The 20,043-nt window shown below is 37.9% G+C and overlaps 2 protein-coding genes across 2 annotated transcripts; one reads left to right on the top strand and one right to left on the bottom strand.

The window, feature by feature from the left end:
- Nucleotides 1-384: 384 nt before the first annotated feature.
- extl2 (exostosin-like glycosyltransferase 2) lies at nucleotides 385-4,401 on the top strand. Its single transcript, XM_056267268.1, has 5 exons — nucleotides 385-486; nucleotides 1,333-1,798; nucleotides 2,544-2,614; nucleotides 2,786-2,901; nucleotides 3,745-4,401. Exons 1-5 carry the CDS (start codon nucleotides 385-387, stop codon nucleotides 4,136-4,138), a joined length of 1,149 nt encoding a protein of 382 aa, XP_056123243.1. The 3' UTR covers nucleotides 4,139-4,401.
- A 7,969-nt stretch (nucleotides 4,402-12,370) lies between these two features.
- On the bottom strand, nucleotides 12,371-17,751 carry vcam1a (vascular cell adhesion molecule 1a). Its single transcript, XM_056266689.1, has 6 exons — nucleotides 17,623-17,751; nucleotides 17,247-17,525; nucleotides 16,428-16,727; nucleotides 13,458-13,718; nucleotides 13,072-13,338; nucleotides 12,371-12,703 (listed from the first exon to the last, which is right to left on the bottom strand). Exons 1-6 carry the CDS (start codon nucleotides 17,681-17,683, stop codon nucleotides 12,540-12,542), a joined length of 1,332 nt encoding a protein of 443 aa, XP_056122664.1. The 5' UTR covers nucleotides 17,684-17,751; the 3' UTR covers nucleotides 12,371-12,539.
- Nucleotides 17,752-20,043: the final 2,292 nt, after the last annotated feature.

Raw genomic sequence — 20,043 nt, 5'->3', positions numbered from 1 at the left:
ATTGTATTGATACAATAACATACATTAATATACAAGAAAAGCTTTTAAGTGCATTTATTTAAAAAATATATATATATATATATATATATATATATATATATATATATATATATATATATATATATATTTCTTCATAATACATCTTAGGGATTTTGTATTATGTATATAACGAAGAGATTTAAGAAGTGAGATTAATTCATTGTCAAAATAAGGATAGGATAGAATACCATTTGCGAACTTTTGTTTATGAATGAGGATTTTGCCATATAAAATAAAGAAATTAGCAATGTACTCTAGGGGTGGCCAACGCCAACCCAAGTGGGATGACACCCCCTATGGTGACGTAAAGAACCACTGAACCGCGTTTGGAACCGATTCACGGAAATGAGTCGGACAGCCATTCACTATAAGAAACACAGTGCGCATGCGCGAGCAAGTAAACTTCTTTCAGGAGTCTTCATGGCTTATGATGGGAACACAATCAAGGTACGTGTTGCTTAGTGTTATTTCAAAATGCAAATCTACTCATGTTACTGTCTATCATGACAGCAGGTCTGTTGAGTTTATCTGCCTCATGGCATGCATGTGATAATTCGTCGCATACAGTGTCTTTCACCGTTAAAGTTTTAATTACAATGTATTCTGTTGTTTTTAGACAGGCACACAATATTTTTTAGTAAAACTGTTGGCATGCATGAAAGGCATCCGGGACGGGTATAATGAACATATGTGTTAGCACATGTTATTCCCTGTTTGTTGTGTTTGCTCGATGTGGAGCTTTTATGTTTGGGCCATTAAGTTCTGAAACATTTAAGAATAAAACCTGCACAGAGAAGATATAACAGTGTCTCAGTGCTATATCGCCATTTAATAAAAATGTTTCCCACTTTATTAAATTCCACCAATAATTCTGTAAATGCTGTTATGGTCAGTGTGGAAATGTGTAAAGTGTGTTTGAAGGATAGTTCAACAACTATTTACTTTACTCCAAAACCTATGACTTTGTTTCCCTATTCTATTGAACACATGTATATATTTAGGCGAGTGGGTAAGATTTTTTTTATGTTTTTGAAAGAAGTCTCTTTGAGAATACAGTAAAATCTGTAACATTATTATAATTTAAAATACCCGTTTTCCATTTTAATTTACATTAAATGTAGTTTATTCCTGTGATGTCAAACCTGAATTTCCAGCATCATCACTCCAGTCTTCAGAGTCACATGATCTTTCAGAAATCATTCTCATATGCTGATTTGCCGTTCAATAAACATTTCTTACTATTATGAATGTTGAAAACAGTTGTGCAGCTTCCTATTTTTGTGGAAAGCATGATGCATCTCTTCAAACCTCTTGTCTTCTCCTGTCTTCAGGATTGGTCGGTGCTTCTGCAGATCATTGGGCCGCGTGCGGACACACTTCATCATCATCTCTATTGTGTTGCTGCTTCTGGCCGGAGTCTCCCTGACCTTTTTATTGCCTAACAATGAGGACGGCAGGATTCTCCGACAGCTCCGTCATAGATCCAACACCTCACTCACCGTCCCAGACCCAGAGGACAGTTTTACTATAATAATGCAAACATACAACCGCACCGATATACTCCTCAGGCTCCTCAATCATTATCAGGCTGTGCCTCATCTGCAGAGCATCATCATAGTGTGGAATAACCCCGGCGAGCCACCGCCCAGGAAACTGTGGGATGCCCTCGGCCCACACCCTGTGCCCGTCTTCTTCAAACAGCAGAGCGTCAACAGAATGCGCAATCGACTGCATCCGCACCCTGAGATCGAGACGGACGGTAGGTGTGTGTGATTCTCACGTGAAGGAGAGGTGACCTGCCAGGTAGTAGACACAAAAAAGTTACAAAACTGTATTTTTCCCATTTAGGGTCAGGGGTCAATGACATTTGAGACTGCCCACGATAATAAAAGGATCTAGATTAAAACACACACTTTTATTTAACAGGGACAGTGCAGATTACTAAACATTTTATTCATACAAATATCATAAATTATTTATTCCTAAATACCGTCAAGATTTTAGGGAGATCACATTTTAGAGCTGGGACTAATTTTGGCTTGTCATAAAGTCAATTGATCTGATATTTTAAGAAACTTGACCGTGACATAGTCATGAAGGTCATTTTGGTCATGAAGGACTGAAGGTCCAGTCATTTTTTTGGACAGTTTTTACTTCATGCCCTACAGAATTATCTAAACAAATGTTAATTCATTTCATTTGTTAATTCAAATGTAAAATCATGCTCATCATAGAATTAGTGATCCATTGCATTTTAATGTACCGTATTTGTAATAAATGAATAGATCATATATTTAACTTATGCATTTAATACAATGTAATGTTTTCTCAGAAGTCATACAGGTTTGGAATGGCATGATGGTGAATAAATGATGGCAGAATGAATTGTCATTTTTGGGTGAACTGTCCCTTTAAGGCACAATCCTACTAGATTCATTACGACTGTATTTAATGTGCTCTTGTCTTTGAGATTGGACTGACCGACACTCTCTTTCACCCGACAGCTGTTTTGATGCTAGACGATGACACATTGGTCAGTGTTCCCGACATCAGCTTTGCATTTTCTGTCTGGAAGGTAATGTTTGCCATAAGCATCGTGTTATTGACATTCTGTGGAGATATTTTCCGAAAGCAACTCTAGGAAATTTGATCTGTGTTTTACTTGACTATCTTTTTACATTCTGTTTCAATTACTCTCTTCAGAGACACATAAACAAACTTGTTTTCATTTCAATTTGTGTTGTAGCAATTCCCGGATCAGATAGTGGGTTTTGTTCCACGGAAGCATGTGATCACAGCATCTGGTGTGTACAGCTACGGCAGCTTTGAGCTTCAGGATCCAGACAAAGGTGGAGGCGACAGGTGAGATTTGGAAAGATTCTGCGATTTTATTATTTACAGGGTAAATTTTATTTTTTTATATGAATTTGTTTTATGTACTATTCTGTAGGCCTGTATGTATCCTTGGGCTGTTGCCCTTCAGTGTAGGGGTCGCAATGTTTAGCGCAATGTTTAAAGACGTCCATCTAGTGCGTGTTATATAGGAATATATATGAATCAGATCAAATTACTAAAAACTTCCCATGGCCAAACCAGTTAAGAACCACTGGTCTGGATCACACTTGCCCTCACCTCTCAGTGTTTTATAATCCAGCTATGATGTCATGATGGTTTAAATAATTGTGTCCTTTCCTTTTAATGCTTCAATCAAATCAAATCAAATGTTATTTATAAAGCACATTTTAAAATCAACCTTGGTTGGCCAAAGTGCTGTAAAAGTAAAAATAAAAACAAGAAACATGAAAGAGTTACAGAAGATTAAAAGCACAAGAAATAAATATCCAATATAAATATTAGAGGAAAAACTTAAATGAAAATGAGAAATGTTGCTGAAGTTCTTAAATGACTAAAACTAAAATAAAATGTATTCAAAGTATCATTAGTATTATTTAAAGTAAATATAAATCCTAAATAAAAATATTTTCAAAACCCCAAAAAAGAAATAAAAATGACAAACGCACATAATAAAATTATTAAAACTTACACTATGAAAAAAAAATATATAAAAGCTGTTCCTTGTTGCGGACACTTAAATGTATGTGATCCCTATTTCACATTATGAAAGTAAAATGTGTTGAAAAGAGCAGCACAAAAGTCACAACCACGCAACACAGCCGAATAAATGTCATTTCATCATTCCATTAGCTATTCGATGATCCTAGTGGGAGCGGCGTTCTTCCATGGGCGCTTCCTGAAGCTGTTCCGAGATCAGCCCGGTGAAGTGCACGCTCTGGTCGACCAAACCCAGAACTGTGACGACATCGCCATGAACTTTGCTGTGGCACATCATCTCTCACAGGCGCCCGGACTGAAGCGCCCCTCCGGGGTGTTCGTGAGGCCCGTAGATATGCGTAACCTGGAGAAGGAAGCCAGCAGCGGGTATGTGGGCATGTGGCACAGAGCGGAGCACATGCTGCAGCGCTCCTACTGCCTCAACAAGCTGACACAGATCTACGGAGAAATGCCGCTCCGCTACTCCAACATCATGATCTCACAGTTCGGCTTTCCCAGCTATGCTAATCACAAGAGCAGGATATGATGTCAGCTCATTTTGAGAGACGGGTGCAATCTCAGTAATGAGATATTATGTCATGTCTTTGGACAAATGCCATGCCTGGCGATTTTAAACACTTGGAAGTGCACATCTCATAATACATGAGTTTGTCCAACACAAGTTTGATGGAATTTTGCAAAGGTAACATTTCTACATTCTCAGGCCTTTGTGGTTTTACTTTTATAATAGCTAGAAATTTAGTCTTTGATTCTTCTTCTTCTTTTTTTTGTTGAGAATTTATGCATGTTCTTATGATACTATTAAAGCTTGTTTTCACCCACAGAATAAAAAGTAAAAAGAATAATTATTTGTGACTTTTTATCTTGCAATGCAGACTTTGTAACTTTTTAATTAACACAATTCTGAGAGAAAAAGTCAGAACTGCGTGATATTACGGAACCTTTAAAGGGAGAAGATGAAGGGAAAAAAATGACATAGGAGTGAAAAATATATTTCAGTGATATTTGTGTTCGCTCGCAAAAAAATATGTTCCCCTGAGAAAATTTGCTTTCGGTCGCAAAATGTTTGTTACCCTGAGATAGTTTGATCTCGCTCGCATAGAACACACAAGAATCACACAAGAGCGAACTTAAACTTGCTCAGGGGAGTGGACGCAATGCATTGAAATATATTGTTTTAAATATTCTTCCAATCTCCTATTTTTCCATCAACATGTCCCTTTAGGGGTTCCGTAGGATATGAACTTGCAATTGCGAGTTATAAAGTTAGAATTGCGACTTTGTCTCACAAAAGAGTTTTTTCTTTCATTTCAGAATTGATTTATACTCTCACAATTGCGACGGATAAAGTCCAAATTGCGGGATATAAACTCACAAATCTGAGACAAAAAGTCTGAATTGTAACATTAAAAAATTGTAATTATAATAATAATAATTCATCACATTTATATAGCGCTTTTCTGGACACTCAAAGCACTTCACATAGAAGGGGGGAATCTCCTCAACCACCACCAATGTGCAGCATCCACCTGGATGATGCGACGGCAGCCATATTGCGCCAGAACGCCCACCACACACCAGCTTACTGGTGGAGAGGAGACCAATTGGTATATATATATGGGGATGATTAGGAGGCCATGATGGACAGAGGCCACTGGGCAAATTTGGCCAGGATGCCGGGGGTTACACCCCTACTCTTTCGAAAGACATCCTGGGATTTTTAATGACCACAGAGAGTCAGGACCTCGGTTTAACGTCTCATCCGAAGGACGGTGCTCAATTTACAGTATAGTGTCCCCGTCACTACACTGGGGCGTTAGGACCCACACAGACCACAGGGTGAGCGCCCCCTGCTGGCCTCACTAACACCTCTTCCAGCAGCAACCTGGTTTTCTCAGAAGGTCTCCCATCCAGGTACTAACCAGGCTCAGCCCTGCTTAGCTTCAGTGGGCAACCAGTCTTGGGCTACAGGGTGATATGGCTGCTGGTGATTATCTATTTATATTTTAAGTTTTTATATGTGAATAAAATGTGAGTATCATTTTGTGGTAACTATTGATTTACATGCTGCAAACTGGTTTTGCTTCAGGATCCAGATTTTCATTGGGCATCAAGTACAAGTAAAGAGAGAGAGAGAGAGAGAGAGAAAAAATCTATATAAACTACACAGTACCAACAATATAAAGTCATTTATTTGACACTGGTGGTTACATGGAAAAACAGAAGACGTGTGATTTACAGATCAAAGTGATCACTGTGAATGGGGCCAAAATATCACTGCCATGCCATGATCTATTTCCTGAATGTCCTCTGAGCAGAATCCTTTAATTACAACATCTTATCTCACAACAGGGAAAGCGTAGTTACTCCCTTATATTTTATTGATTTTTTTTTTAAACCCATTTTAAAAGCCTGTAAAAACCCAGCAAGCACAAAAATTACATAACAGAACTGGGTTACAGTCTTTGCTACATGTCACATGTAGTTACTAAATTACATAATTAAATGCAACTAACCCTAAAGTAAGGAAATGTAGTTAATTAGTATTACTCAGTACTTAAATGTGTAACTACACTAACACGAACACCTTACAATAAAGTGTAACCCTGTAAGGGTTGCTAGGCGGTTGCTAGGGTGTTTTTTTGATGGTTGCTATGGTGTTGCTAGGGTATTCTGGGTGGTTGCTATGACATTGCTAGGTGGTTGCTATGGTGTTACTAGGTGGTTAGTAGTTGTCACAGATGGTCACTATTGGAATTATTAGCATGTTCTTGGCATTATTTAGCACGTACCTAATCGCTATTAGCATGTAGCTATTCACAACTAGCATGTGTAGCATGTTGGACTTTCCTGTTTGCTAGCATGAGTCAAAAGAGCCAACCCCCATCTCTATACGATGTTCTGATGCAGAGATATACAGGTGCTGGTCATATAATTAGAATATCCTCAAAAAGTTTATTTATTTCAGTAATTCCATTCAAAAAGTGAAACTTGGATATTATATTCATTCATTACACACAGACTGATATATTTCAAATTTATTTCATTTAATTGTGATGATTAAAACTGACAACTAATGAAAATCCCACATTCAGTATCTCTGAAAATTAGAATATTACTTAAGACATATACAAAAAAAGGATTTTTAGAAATGTTGGCCAACTGAAAAATATGAACATGAAAAGTTTGAGCATGTACAGCACTCAATACTTAGTTTGGCCTCCTTTGCCTGAATGACTGCAGCAATGCGGGGTGGCATGGAGTCGGTCAGTCTGTGGCACTGCTCAGGACTGTTTGATGAACTAACTTTCACTTTTGATTGCATGTGTTCAGAAGCAGATAAAGCAGTCTGATAATATTGCTTTACTGGAGGAACAATGAAGGCCTTGGAGGATATCCAGGAGACTATTTACTTCATGTGTATGTTGGCAAATGAACATATAAAAAATATAGACAATCCAAAGTGGACCCAGACAAAGTGGATTTGTGCTGATAGACGCTTCATGTAAGCTTGAGAAACCTACAATATTTCAACAAAAAGATGTCATATTGCATCGATTGCTTTCCTGCCAGTCTCTCTGTCTGCATCCTTGCTTCAAAACAAAAAGCCATCAACACAGAACATCTCATTAGGAAGGCAAATGAGAGATTTTCTCAAACGGCTCAGGATGTTAGTGGTCAGCCATTATAGAATCAAGCGCATAGACAAAACTACTCGGACAAGCGTTATAGACCTTATGCACCAGAGAAACGAGGGCGTCGCCGTCTTTAGAATATTGTCTTTGAACTTCCGTTTTTGCGGTCGCTATGTATATTTCTATGGCATCGCTGTCCAGGAGTAATTAGCTGGTGAAGTTGATTTACTTATTGTAGAGTTAACGAAAGTTATGAGCATTGTAATGTTTATGATAAGCATTGTAAAGCATATGTCTTAACAAATGGACCTTGGGAATTTTTTTTTTTAACGAGCCGTTCATTCATAACTACGCAAGATCGATGTGAAAAAAATACAGACCGGAAGTCAAAAGACAATAAGCTCAGCGCGGAAAAGGGGCGTGGCTACATAAGGTCCATAAAAACCTATTTTTTTACAGTCTATGATAAAAACCTAAAAGATCACTGGATCTTTAGTTCTTTTCTATTCTGTTCCAATTAGTCAGTTTCAGAATTTTGGGTTTATCAACCGGGTGATATATTTCCACACTGTAATGAATTGCTGTAAAAATAACCGTATGATTTACAGTGCAATGGCTGTATTTCAATAATACAGTAGATTACTGTTAACATGATGCATTCTGGGGGCACACGGCAGTTTATTAAACCTTCTAATATGGCATTTGTTGATTGTTTGGCTGCTGTTTTGGAGAGATCCGTACTGAGGGCAACACGACATCAATGTACTTAACTAGCTTTTCCTTTGCGTTTTTGAAGAGCTTGCGTTTTCAGGCCCCTCAAAACGCCATTGTCATGTAAAATATTAATCTATATTCAGATAATCATACAACAACAAAAAATCTGGGGGCCATGAAACTTTTGTGAAATTTTTTAAAAACGCTGGCGAGTTAATAATTACAATACTTTATACACTCCCCATTAAGAACATCTATACATATTTACAAATAATTTAACATTTCATAAAGTTTGTTCAAATTATTTTTTTTAAAGTTTATACAATTTAATATAAAACTAAAAAAACTTTATAGTGGTCATCAAAATATTAATTTTGATGTGAATCAGACAGCTCTCGGATTTACTCAAAAATATTTTTATGTGTTCTTAAGATGAGCGAAGGTCTCACGGTTTTGGAACGACATGCGGGCGTGTAATTAATGACATAATTTTCATTTTTGGATGAACCCTTTAGATAATCAAGTAAAATCACTTACACTCCTGAAAGCACTTCATCTGCAGCAGTGTATTTGAACACCCGGAGTGTTGGAACAAAGAATGGAACTTCCTGAAGAGATTGTGTACTTTGACTAATAACGAAACCGAATGAACAATGCCTGTGATAATTAACATGTCAAATAAACTCATTACATTGTTCTCGGAGGAAATGGGGAAAGTTGGCGTGCTTCAAAGTTTAGAGAAAGGAATTTCCTTTTATCTGTGCCAAGATTTCAACACGTACAGTATGTGAAACGGCACACACACGCACGGCACGTTCTCTACGGTTTTTGGCTATTTGCCTGTGTATGTATATGCCATGTGCAGTTACTTGCTGACTTATTCGAGATTGTTTGGCTAAGCATTGAGTTTATCATCCACTATGAGTTTATGGATATTCACAGTTCATTGTCAGTTTGATGCCATGCATGATGCAAGATAATCTAAGGAAATTAGGTTAAGTAGAGAAAAGGGTTACACTTTTTTATTTTAAGCTGTATTTCTGTGTAATTATGCATTTATAATAATAACATACTGAATAATAATACTGCCCTACAAAGCAAAAAGGCAGTAACTACGCAGAGTACAGAACAGAGAAAAATGACTTTAAAATTATCCTGTCATCCAGCCTAAGTAGTTGTAGATTATTGGACATGTGGCTGTTTTGTTACTTTATATTAGCTTATTCTTTGTACATATCAATCCTCATATTTAATTTGATATTTTACCCCTATTTTGCAGTTACTGTATCCTTGCTTTGTATTACTTACCAAAAACGTGGCACCATACCAAGGAAAAAGGCAGTAACTGCAGATTCTCCAAAAACTATTTTGCCACAACTTGGGCTCTGGGTGTGTTAGATACCCTGTATTTGTAATAATTGGAGCCATTTGGACAACATTTTTTTTCAACATTTTTGTGTTGCGAAACTAGTGTTGCGGAGCGGGTGTGTTACGGATACGTGGTGTACATTTTTAGTAATCAAAAATCATGTCTAATTAATTGAAATCATGAAACTTTTATTATAAACTATTATTAAACTTATACAATATTTTAAAAATATTCTATGAATATTAAAAATAAAATATATTAAAATTCTAATATATTATTAATTATATTTCTTTTAATCATATGAAATTAAACAAACATTTTTGGTCAAACAACATGCATTGCTGCACAATGAGCTTTACTGTTAAAATTAAAACATTGAATAAAAAGTTTTAATCTTAATTTATTTGTATTAGTGTTAGTATTATTACATTGAGACGTTTCTAAATTCTACTGTACAACAGTAATATATTAGCCTAGAAATCTAGACGCACCCTAGCGGCAGCGAAAATTATTTCGCAGCCAGTGTGGTCTAGCAACTCTCCATAGGCTTTTGAGCTGTAAAAACCAAAAACTGGTCAGGCCAATCACATCGTGTATAGAGTCGGCGGGCGGGCTTAACACAATGACGGCACAGTTCATGACGTTCCGCGTGATTTCCATAGGTGATTTTCCTGCTACTTGAAAACTGCTTGAAAACAATGAAGATGCAGCGGTCTTTCGAATCGGCTTTGGCCGCGACTCTGGAGGACTTGGAGTTAAGAGAACGTCACTTAAGTCATTCTTAAAAAAGGAAGATGTGTTCGGAGTTTTACCGACCTGATACGGCAAAAGTTTAATATATCAATTAGCTCCGCTGGTGGAAAAACGCATGGGACTCACTCATCCACAACCGTTCGTTGCTCTGGTTGGTTGTAGCGCTATCCTATTGCGTGCAGAGGGATTTTGAAAGGTAACCGTTTATCCCGCCCCTCGGATTGAGGTATGTCAATGGAGAGTTCCCAGACCTAACATCTTGATGTAGGTCTGGCATGCCAGGCTAGTAATATATTTCTGTCAAGTTAAACCGAACTTTTATTTTGACGGGTTGACGTGAAGACCTTTGAGTTTCTCTGTTTATGACATGACGATAGTTTTTCTCAAATGAAGCGGTTAAATGCTCACCAAGTGACTTTAAGAGCGGATCTAGAGTCTGGAGAGTAAGTTCATGCAGTCGTGTCCTATTTTTCCGAAGTGAACTAATTAGTTTTTTGCTCTCAAACTTAATGTCGAATCATTTTCTTCTCACTTCTGGGAATGTTCGATTAACAGATGAAACTCCATTAACCCTCAGGTGCTCTTCGGTCATTTGTGACCGAAATTTTTTCTGTTTTAAATTTTTAAAAATCACAGCTTCATCGGAATGTTACGGAACTTGGTGACTTTTATTGCATTGGGTATGTGAACACACAAAAAAATTGAGATCATGATCCGAGCAGGCTAAGTGGATTAAAAATGAGTCACACTTTTGCTCTTCTGTCAAACATGACCGACCATAGGAAATGAATGGGAAATTGACAAAAACACAAAAATTCTGAGAATTTTTGTGTGTACAATCTACAAATTGGCCACGATGCAGAAAAAAAGTGCTCAACAATGAAGGGGTGACACTCTAAAACATCAAGAGTGCAAAACAGACACACTCACCCACACACACACACACACAAACACACTTTTTATACACATACACACCAATGAATTGACCGACCAAATGAATGGGAAATTGACAAACACAAATTCTCTACAAATCGGCCACAATGCAGAAAAAAACATCAATAGTGAAAAACATAACATAATTAATAATTATAATTAATATATATATATATATATATATATATAATTATTAAAATTATTAAAAGAATAATTAATATAATATTTAAACAATAATAAATTAATATGTTTTAAAATAATAATAATAATACAAATAATAATAAGCTGTGAAAAACCATTACAGTTTATTTTTGTATTTGTTTTATTGAATTGTAATGTTACCTGTAACAAAATGCTTTCTCTGTATTCAGGTTTGACTGTAGTAATAATGCAAAAACGTGTACACTTCACATCAAATTTATTTTAAAAAAAAAAGTATAAACCATGGCAAAAAATATTATTTGAGAATAAAAAAAAACACACATTCAAATCCACATCTTAAAAGTAAGTTATTTTGTCCAAAAACTATTAGAGAATTCACAAGCCTCTCCATAGAGAGCTATACAGGCATCTAGTGGTTACACTATGAAACGACATGTTTTATTTTAATTTCTCTCAACAGATGGCGCTAATTTGACTTCAAAAATTGGATTTAAAAGCCCAGGTCTCTATATTAATCTGAAATACTGCAATAACTGAAGAAATATTTTTATAAATTAGGGAAAAAAAATTGTTTTATTGTTTTCAATGGCAAAAATGGACCATAAATATTAATAAGTAACATCAAATTGTCTCAAAATACCAAATTAAAAAGAAAAAATATTATTGAACATAAATATGCATTGGTTTTACTGGGATGGAGGACATTTCATTTTTAGGTGTCCGGTCACTTCTGACCAGGAAGATAACAAGTGTGACTCCGAAACAAAGAGCACCTGAGGGTTAACTGCATCTGTAATATGCTGCCAAGGCGCTTCCTTTTTTTTAGCACCCGATACGCCACTATGTACGCTTGAAAATAAAATGTGGCGTTTTGAATGAACTTCTGATAATAAAACTTCAATTTCTGCATCTGAGAATTTTTTTTTTCATTCGCATTTATGTCATAATTTGATGCCCATATATAGTTTTCAGTCGGATTTAATGGGCGGGATTTATGGTAATTGAGAATGAACGTGCACGCGCATCCCATTTACGACTGATTGGAATTCATTAACACACACACATTTCACGATCACTTCTGACGTTTACGAAGTATTTGTGAATCAGGAGAAGAGTTTTCGGGAAGTTCTCTTTACGCGCAAATCACTCGCATATTTACTCGTATATTTACGAATGTTTCATCGAGACCCATTGTATTTAGAGATTGTCTATCAAATATCCATCTTATTAGAAAATAACAGTTAGTCATACTAAATAAGTACACAGACCAGCTTCATATTCACCCGTCCATGAGATATTTACAGTATAGATAATGTCCAGGTGAATGTTCCTTTCATTTTGGTGATGTGCTCTTCATCTGTTCAGCTGAGTGTGATGTCACCGGAGTTTGTCCTGGCTTTATTTCTGCAGTATCGGATCAGCAGCCCAGCGATAGTCAGCAGTGACACCGACCCTACAGCGGGCAGTATGGCTACGGGCAGTATGGCTACGGGCAGGTCTGGCTTTTTCACCAACTTGACTTGTGCTAGAATTAAAGGGCAAAGAATCGCGCATGTTTACGTTATGTCCATAAATACAGGATAGAATGTCAGGCTACTACGATATGCACTGAAAGTAGCTTAAAGACACAACAACTGAATCTGTAGCTGAAAGGAGTTTGCGAGCAAAAAGGGAAAATAACAGAAGCTACCCGTAATAAAACACGAGTCAACATATTTGACCACAGGAGTTGAGTCGTTGTCCAATTTGAAAAGTTGAAAAATGAAACAAGCTGATTCATAATATTAATAAAAACTATAATAGTCTATAAATACGAAAATAAGACTGGTGCAAAGTGACTTCCCATGCAAAGACATTTACTAAGCGAAATCTCCAGAAATGTAACAAACTCACCTTCGACTGTAATGTTGATTGTGCTTCTCTCAGTGCCGACGCCATTTTTTGCTTCACAAATGTAAATCCCTCCGTCTGTTATTTGGACTGATGGGATGTTTAAAAGCACAGCTGATTCGTTCAAAGCTCTCGACACAGCGCTCTGAGACTGTCTATACAGAGTGAGTCCTGCGGACCCATCGTCTGAAGAACACAGTATGGTTATGTTCTCTCCTTCTTTTGGGTCTCCTGTGTGGCTTAGCTGGATTTTGGGGATGTTTGGAGGACCTGCATTTAAATGGAGGTTAAGGATCATGGACAGGTTTTAAAATGGAGGTTAAAGATCATGGACCGGTTTAAAATGGTTTGACAAGACAGCTAATTTTATCCTGAGTTAATTTACCCACCTAGAACAATGACTTTTACCCTCATTTGCTGGCTTCCCACTGCATTGCGTGCATCACAGCGGTACCAGCCTGCCTGAGACCAGGAGGCGTTATTTATTATGAGCTTCTCATTCTGGCTCTTGTTCTGTGCAGGTTCAGTCTCCTCTTTCCACCACAAGATTGTTGGTTTGGGATTTCCATCTGCATGACATGTTATCTCCAAATGTTCACCAAGCTTTACTGAATGATTATTATTGGAAAGTGTAATAGTCCCTGGACCATCTTAGAAAGAAATGTAGAATTTTCAATTATGACAATTGAAAAGTAATTTAATTTAATTGTTAATAAACTTGTATTATTGAATATTCCGTGTTCAGTACAAGTTAAGCTCAATCGACAGCACTTTGACATAATGTTGATTATAAATTCCCACTTATTTTACCTTTTCTTTAAAAATAAGCAAACATTTGGGTTAAAAGGAGGTGCTTACGCTGTGGTCACGCTAGACTTTGAGCAAGCAAAATTTTTACGGACTCTGCAATGACATCAAACTCTGCTGCTTTTTTAAAAAAAAAAGTCAACATATAAAACATCAAAAATGTAACAATATGCAATCTACTTCACTTTACTGCAATGCTGCACTTCTGCAGATTTAAAGTTTGCGTTCTTTTAATTTAGCTAAGATCTTCTATTGGCCACACGTCTTCACAAGAGACAAATTCATAGGGCAGAGTTCACCAACAGTGAAATCCGTACAGGTTTGCATTTCCTGTCTCCAGCATTTAAAGGGATAGTTCACTTTGAAATGAATTTTTGGTATGTTTTAGCTTACCTCAAGGGCATCCAAGATGTAGGTGTCTTTGTTTCCGCAGTAGTTTCAATTTTTATATTTTTAGATCAAACCGTTCTTGTCTGTCAGTCATATAATGCAGGTCTATGGTCACCACCTCAAAGAGCATGCACAGAGTAGTCCAAATGAAACATGATTTAATGACTCGTAAATCTAAGTACACATTGATGGCCTAAGACACGAAACGAGCGTTTTTTGTGAGAAAACGAACAGTATTTATATCGTTTTTACCTCTTGTAACCACAGCCACGTCCAAGTGATCTGAGGGCGCGGGCGCTTCGGTCTGCGCAAGCGCCGGAAAGCGCCGGAAGTGATCTCTCGTGCGGTTGCGAAAAAAATTCAACGTTGTCTGTTGATATATCGAAATCGTCTTCCAATGCGATTTCCTGTATATTTAAATATGTTTAGATATTCAAAGTGAAAGGTAACACTTCCGAAATCTCTGTGTAAACAATGAGTGACGTACACGCGCGAGAGATCACTTCCGGCGCTTGCGCAGACCGAAGCGCCCGCGCCCTCAGATCACTTGGACGTGGCTGTGGTTACAAGAGGTAAAAACTATATAAATACTGTTCGTTTTCTCACACAAACCGCTCGCTTCGTGTCTTAGGCCATCAATGTGTACTTACATTTAGGAGTCATTAAATCATGTTTAATTTCGTCTTCTCTGTGCATGCTCTTTGAGGTGGTGACCATAGACCTGCATTATATGACTGACAGACAAGAACGGTTTGACCTAAAAATATCAAAATTGAAACTACTGCGGAAACAAAGACACCTACATCTTGGATGCCCTTGAGGTAAGCTAAAACATACTAAAAATTTATTTCAAAGTGAACGATCCCTTTAAGGGGCCGTTTACATGACATCGTTTTCAACTAAAAACAGAGAACTTTTTATGCGTTTTGAAAACGATACCGTAATTGTCTCTGTGTAAACCACACAAAATGTGAATTTGTGAAAACGGTAACATCATGCGTATTACGTGTTCAGTCTCTAGGCGCGTAGTTTCTTTACAAAGTGACACCACCATCTACTGGCCTGGCAGCAGAATACAGCGTTTTTAGTCGTTTTCATGGATCTGTGTGTGAACTGGGATCGTTTTGACAATGGTGTCGCCTGTACGCGAAAAATGCAAAGGAAAAGCGTTTCAGGTTTTATTATATTGTTGTCGTGCAAATCTCGCGTAGCCAGACTTTCAGACTGACGACAGAAGGACTCCATAGCAGTGTTATTGGCCATGGACCGCCCAAGAAGACGTCTGACTGACATTGTTCAGCATCATGTTTGGGGGCATGAACATGCAAAATCAATGTCCCAACAATAATAGACCGATGTGCAACCATAGGCGTAACTTGCGGGAGGAACATGTCCCCACCACTTTTTGAAACATCTTGTGGCACAGATGCACCTAATACAAAAGAACCATTTGATAAGCCAATTGTTTGTTAGTGTTAAATAAGAGGCGGTCTGGCGCTGGGATGTGTTGTCTTTGAAGTCATGATGATTGTTCGTTGTTGCTGTTATCAGTGGCGGAAGAAGGGAACTGTGCTCTCTTGGCTCTAGTGCACAGTCCAAACAGATGAATGCTTCAATCTATCGCTTAACGCCGTTGCGGATACTATTTGTTCTGGTGAAGAGATGCAGTTGGCTAGATGTAAGGATGGAACTATCAAGTCAAGTCACCTTTATTTATTTAGCGCTTTTAACAATACATATTGTTTCAAAGCAGTTTTACCGTGAAAACAGGAAAATAATGCAACAAAGTTTGTTTCGGCTGTACAGCAGCTAAAATAGCGTCATATCCAGCTTAAGTAAGTTCAGTGATGGTTTTTGTTGTAAAAAAGTTATCAATTTAGTTCATTTATATATATAGCCACTCTGGAGAAAACCGTGATGTCATCATCAAGCTCAGTTCAGTTCTCATATAATGGTGTCAATGCAGGCAGATCAATAATATTATTAAATATCACGTTCAAATAACAGGTTTTTCACGGAATAATTAATGCATGTGCTGTATTAAATCAACATTTCTGTTTTTAAATCTTCTAAAAATTGGCCACATTCTCTTTCATTTCACTTGTACTGAACCCAGAATATTCATTTAATAAAAGTTAGCCAAGTGTTTCTCTACAACTTACATTCAGCATTCGAATTACGAGTTTTTTCCAATCCAATTTCAGTGATATTCAGTGTTGCCTTGCAACTAATATTCTTGCCGAGATCCCAGACAGATGGCGTATAATTGAACACAGAGGAATAACTCTGAACACTATCGGAAGGAAATCCTGTGTCATCCACATGGAGTGTCTCATCTCCACGAAGCCACTCAATTTTTATCCTTTCCACAGGGTAAACGTTGTGGACTGTGCAGTTGAGCGTCTGTGTTTGGTTTGCTATCAAACTCTTTATTTTGCCCAGTACAGGATCTTGTGGAAATGCTGCAAACAATAATCTTCATCATAACAGCATTCAAATCATTTACACGTTTATTTTTTCACTCCCTGTTTAAATCACAAAACAATAAAAACATATTTACCATAGTTGAAGAAACACTCTGTTACTGTTAATTTGCTACTGCCTAGTCTAATTGATTCCAATTGTTTCTGATAACATTTGTATCACTACTTAGACAAGCAGCATTATGTAGTCAGTCATTACAAAAGAAAAGTACAAAAGCAATTGGAACAACAATAAAACTTGTAAGGAATGTAATCATTAAATAGTAACTTCACAATAATAATATGAATAGTTGAAATGAATAATCACGGTCAAACTGGATAAAGTAGGTATTATTAACAAGGAATATTTAGGTTCCAAGCAGCATAGCCAGTACAGAAGTGGATAAATAAATCCTAGTAACTTATAGGCCTACTATTAGCTAATTATAAATGTTAAAATGCCTTATCCATTAACTCAAAATCATGTCTAACTGGGAGAACTGGAGAAACATTACTTACAGAACACTTTTATATATGACGTATTCTCTCTGGAGTTTCCCTCACAAGTAGCTTTACACACGAGGGCAATATTGTGTTTAACTGTGATATTCCTGATCAGCAGGCGGGAAACAGTCTGCTCATTTTTAGATATTCCGCCGTGAAAGTTGTCCAGTAACACTCTCCACTGGAAGGTCACATTAACTGGACAAGCATTCACGCGACAAGTCAGCTCCAAATCCGCACCAACATGATTTACTGGCATTCGTGGAGTTAATTCTACTTTAAAATCATTTTTGTCTGTAAAAAAATTATGCAAAATAAATGTCTACTGTCAAAATTATGAAATGTGGAAGGTTAAAATTCATTAAACAAAGTGTAAGATAGGTCTTCTTACCTGTTATTACACTGAGAATATTAATCCACAGTGCAAAAGTTATGCATTTCACTCCACACATCTTTCTTTCGTTTCTGCGTCAATTCAGCATGGGTTCAGAATTTTGTTGGATATTCCCAGACCCCCCCTTCCTTTTTACTTTCTTTTTCTTCAACAAAAACAAATCCATTTGGCTCACTTCTCTGTCAGACTTTAAGCCACACCTGCTCACATTTTCCTCATATTTTCCAAATTGTGCATATAATAAAAATCATACTTTAATTTCTTACCTCCAATAACCGTGTATAATACTATACAATAAGGATCCATTTGTTAACATTAGTTAGCATGAACTGTGATTTAAAAAAATATATATATTCTCTTTAACCTTTATTTAACTGACAATAGTGCAAAGGAAAAATTTCCAATGTTCACTGACCAACTTTATTGTATTTTGTAAATATATAAAAAAAAATGTTTTTTGTATTTTGATGACTGCAACACATCACTGTGTCACATCACCTTTCCTTTTAAAAGATAATGAGCTGAAATGAGAATGAGGACTGACATCTCTCTCTTTTCATATAGATTACATAAACAGAGAATATTTATTTTTGTTATGAATTAGATAATTTAAAAGTACACACTTAAATGATTGTAAAGCTATATAGCTTGTGCCTTGGTGAATAGTTTTCGCTGAGTTTTGTTTAAGTTTAGAGACGTGCTCCAAAAAAAAGTTCACAGAGATGGAGAGCCAGAAAGCACACCCTGTTTATTTTTTTTATTTTACAAAAGCACAATGTTTTATTTCGATTGTAAGTGGACACATAAAAAAGAAGACATTTAACAGTTTATTTTTTCATATTTCTTAAGTCTGTATGACCAAAAATGACGGAGTATTTTAAGTCTATTTTGCTGCTATGTGAAAAAAATCGAGCAAAACGCGCCGTCGCGTTTGCCGACCCCAGAGGGTTAACAACCACTAACGACACTCACGTCGGCAACCACTAACGACACTCACGTCGCATGTCACAACTCACCCACCATCTCCTCCTCTGAAGTCAGAAGTGCGGCTCAAATCGCTCCGTGCCGTTCACATCCCAGGCAACTCAATCATGTGGCCGACACGCTCACACAACAGCTCTACGCTTCCGGGAGAATGGAGACTCTATCCCCAAGTGGTCCAGCTGATATGGAGTCGATTCGGGGACACACAGGTAGACCTGTTTTCCCCCCAGGAGTCCTCCCACTGCCAGTTGTCCTATTCCCTGACCGAGGGGACCCTCGGCATGGATGTACTGGCTCACAGCTGGCCCAGGGCCTACGCAAGTATGCGTTTTCCCCAGTGAGCCTGCTGGCACAGACACTGTGCAAGGACGAGGAGCAGGTCTTGATGGTTGCGCCTTATTGGCCCACCTGGACCTGGTTTCCAGCCCTACCTGGCAGATTCCCCTGAGGAAGGAACTGCTTTCTCAGAGACTTGGCACCATATGGCACATGTCCAGACCTCCACGTGTGGCTTCTGGACAGGACACCGGCGGTGGTAGACACTATCACTCAAGCCAGAGCTCCCTCTTCTATGAGCTTATGCTTTAAAGTGGAGTCTGTTTGCTGAGTGGTGTTCTTCTCTGCTGCATTTTCGGTCAGCGAATCGTACCTTGAGTTCGGGCTGGCCCTGTCTCACATGGTCCTGAGACCCCGGCCCAGATATGTGCCCAAAGTTTTCACCACTCCCTTAAGGGACCAGGTGGTGAACTTGCAAGCACTTCCGCCGGAGGAGACAGACCCAGCCCTTGCGTTGCTGTATCCCGTTCAGTCGATCAGCCATTGTACTGGGCTAGATGCCCATATGTGTAGTCTTCCATTGTATGGTTTCCCTGTCGGTAAACCCCTGTTTTTCCCAGGGCAGTTTCTTCTCTGCCTCTGCATTGGTAGTAGTTTCATCCCTGTCTAGGCAGGACCTACCGTAGAGATCTTTCCATTTGTAGCACTGCCCTTTGGTCCATATGTTTATCTCCCACATGTTACCTCCCGATGTGCAGGATGTGGCCTTCGTAGCGGAATTGAAAGGGAATTGAGAACGAAGCACTCTTCCCGTGAAACATCACGTAAGAGGAACAGTAGCTACGACCGTCTCCAGGGTAAGCTCTGTCCCTTCCATCCCGTTGGTATGGAGGACTATTTTTCCTTGGCCTTACATGGGGCGCTGGGTAGGTTACGACTGTGTGAGGGCAGTTGCCAAAAGGGCACGCTACAGCTTGCTAGCATCTGCGTCTCCAACACATTCGTAGCACAGTTCAGTGGCTGTAGCACTTTCTATAGGGACCCCAATACGTTAGTATCAACGTAACTTTGAGACTGCAAAGGCTAATAAAGGGAATTTATGTTTAGTACAACAGAATGTTGCTTGACCAACCTAAATAGGGTGAGCTTGACCTTTGT

The sequence above is a fragment of the Rhinichthys klamathensis genome, unplaced genomic scaffold, assembly GCF_029890125.1.
Source record: "Rhinichthys klamathensis goyatoka isolate OS25496 unplaced genomic scaffold, OSU_Roscu_1.1 h1tg000011l_1, whole genome shotgun sequence".
NCBI lineage: Eukaryota > Metazoa > Chordata > Actinopteri > Cypriniformes > Leuciscidae > Rhinichthys > Rhinichthys klamathensis.
This window is presented reverse-complemented; position numbering and strand designations above follow the sequence as displayed.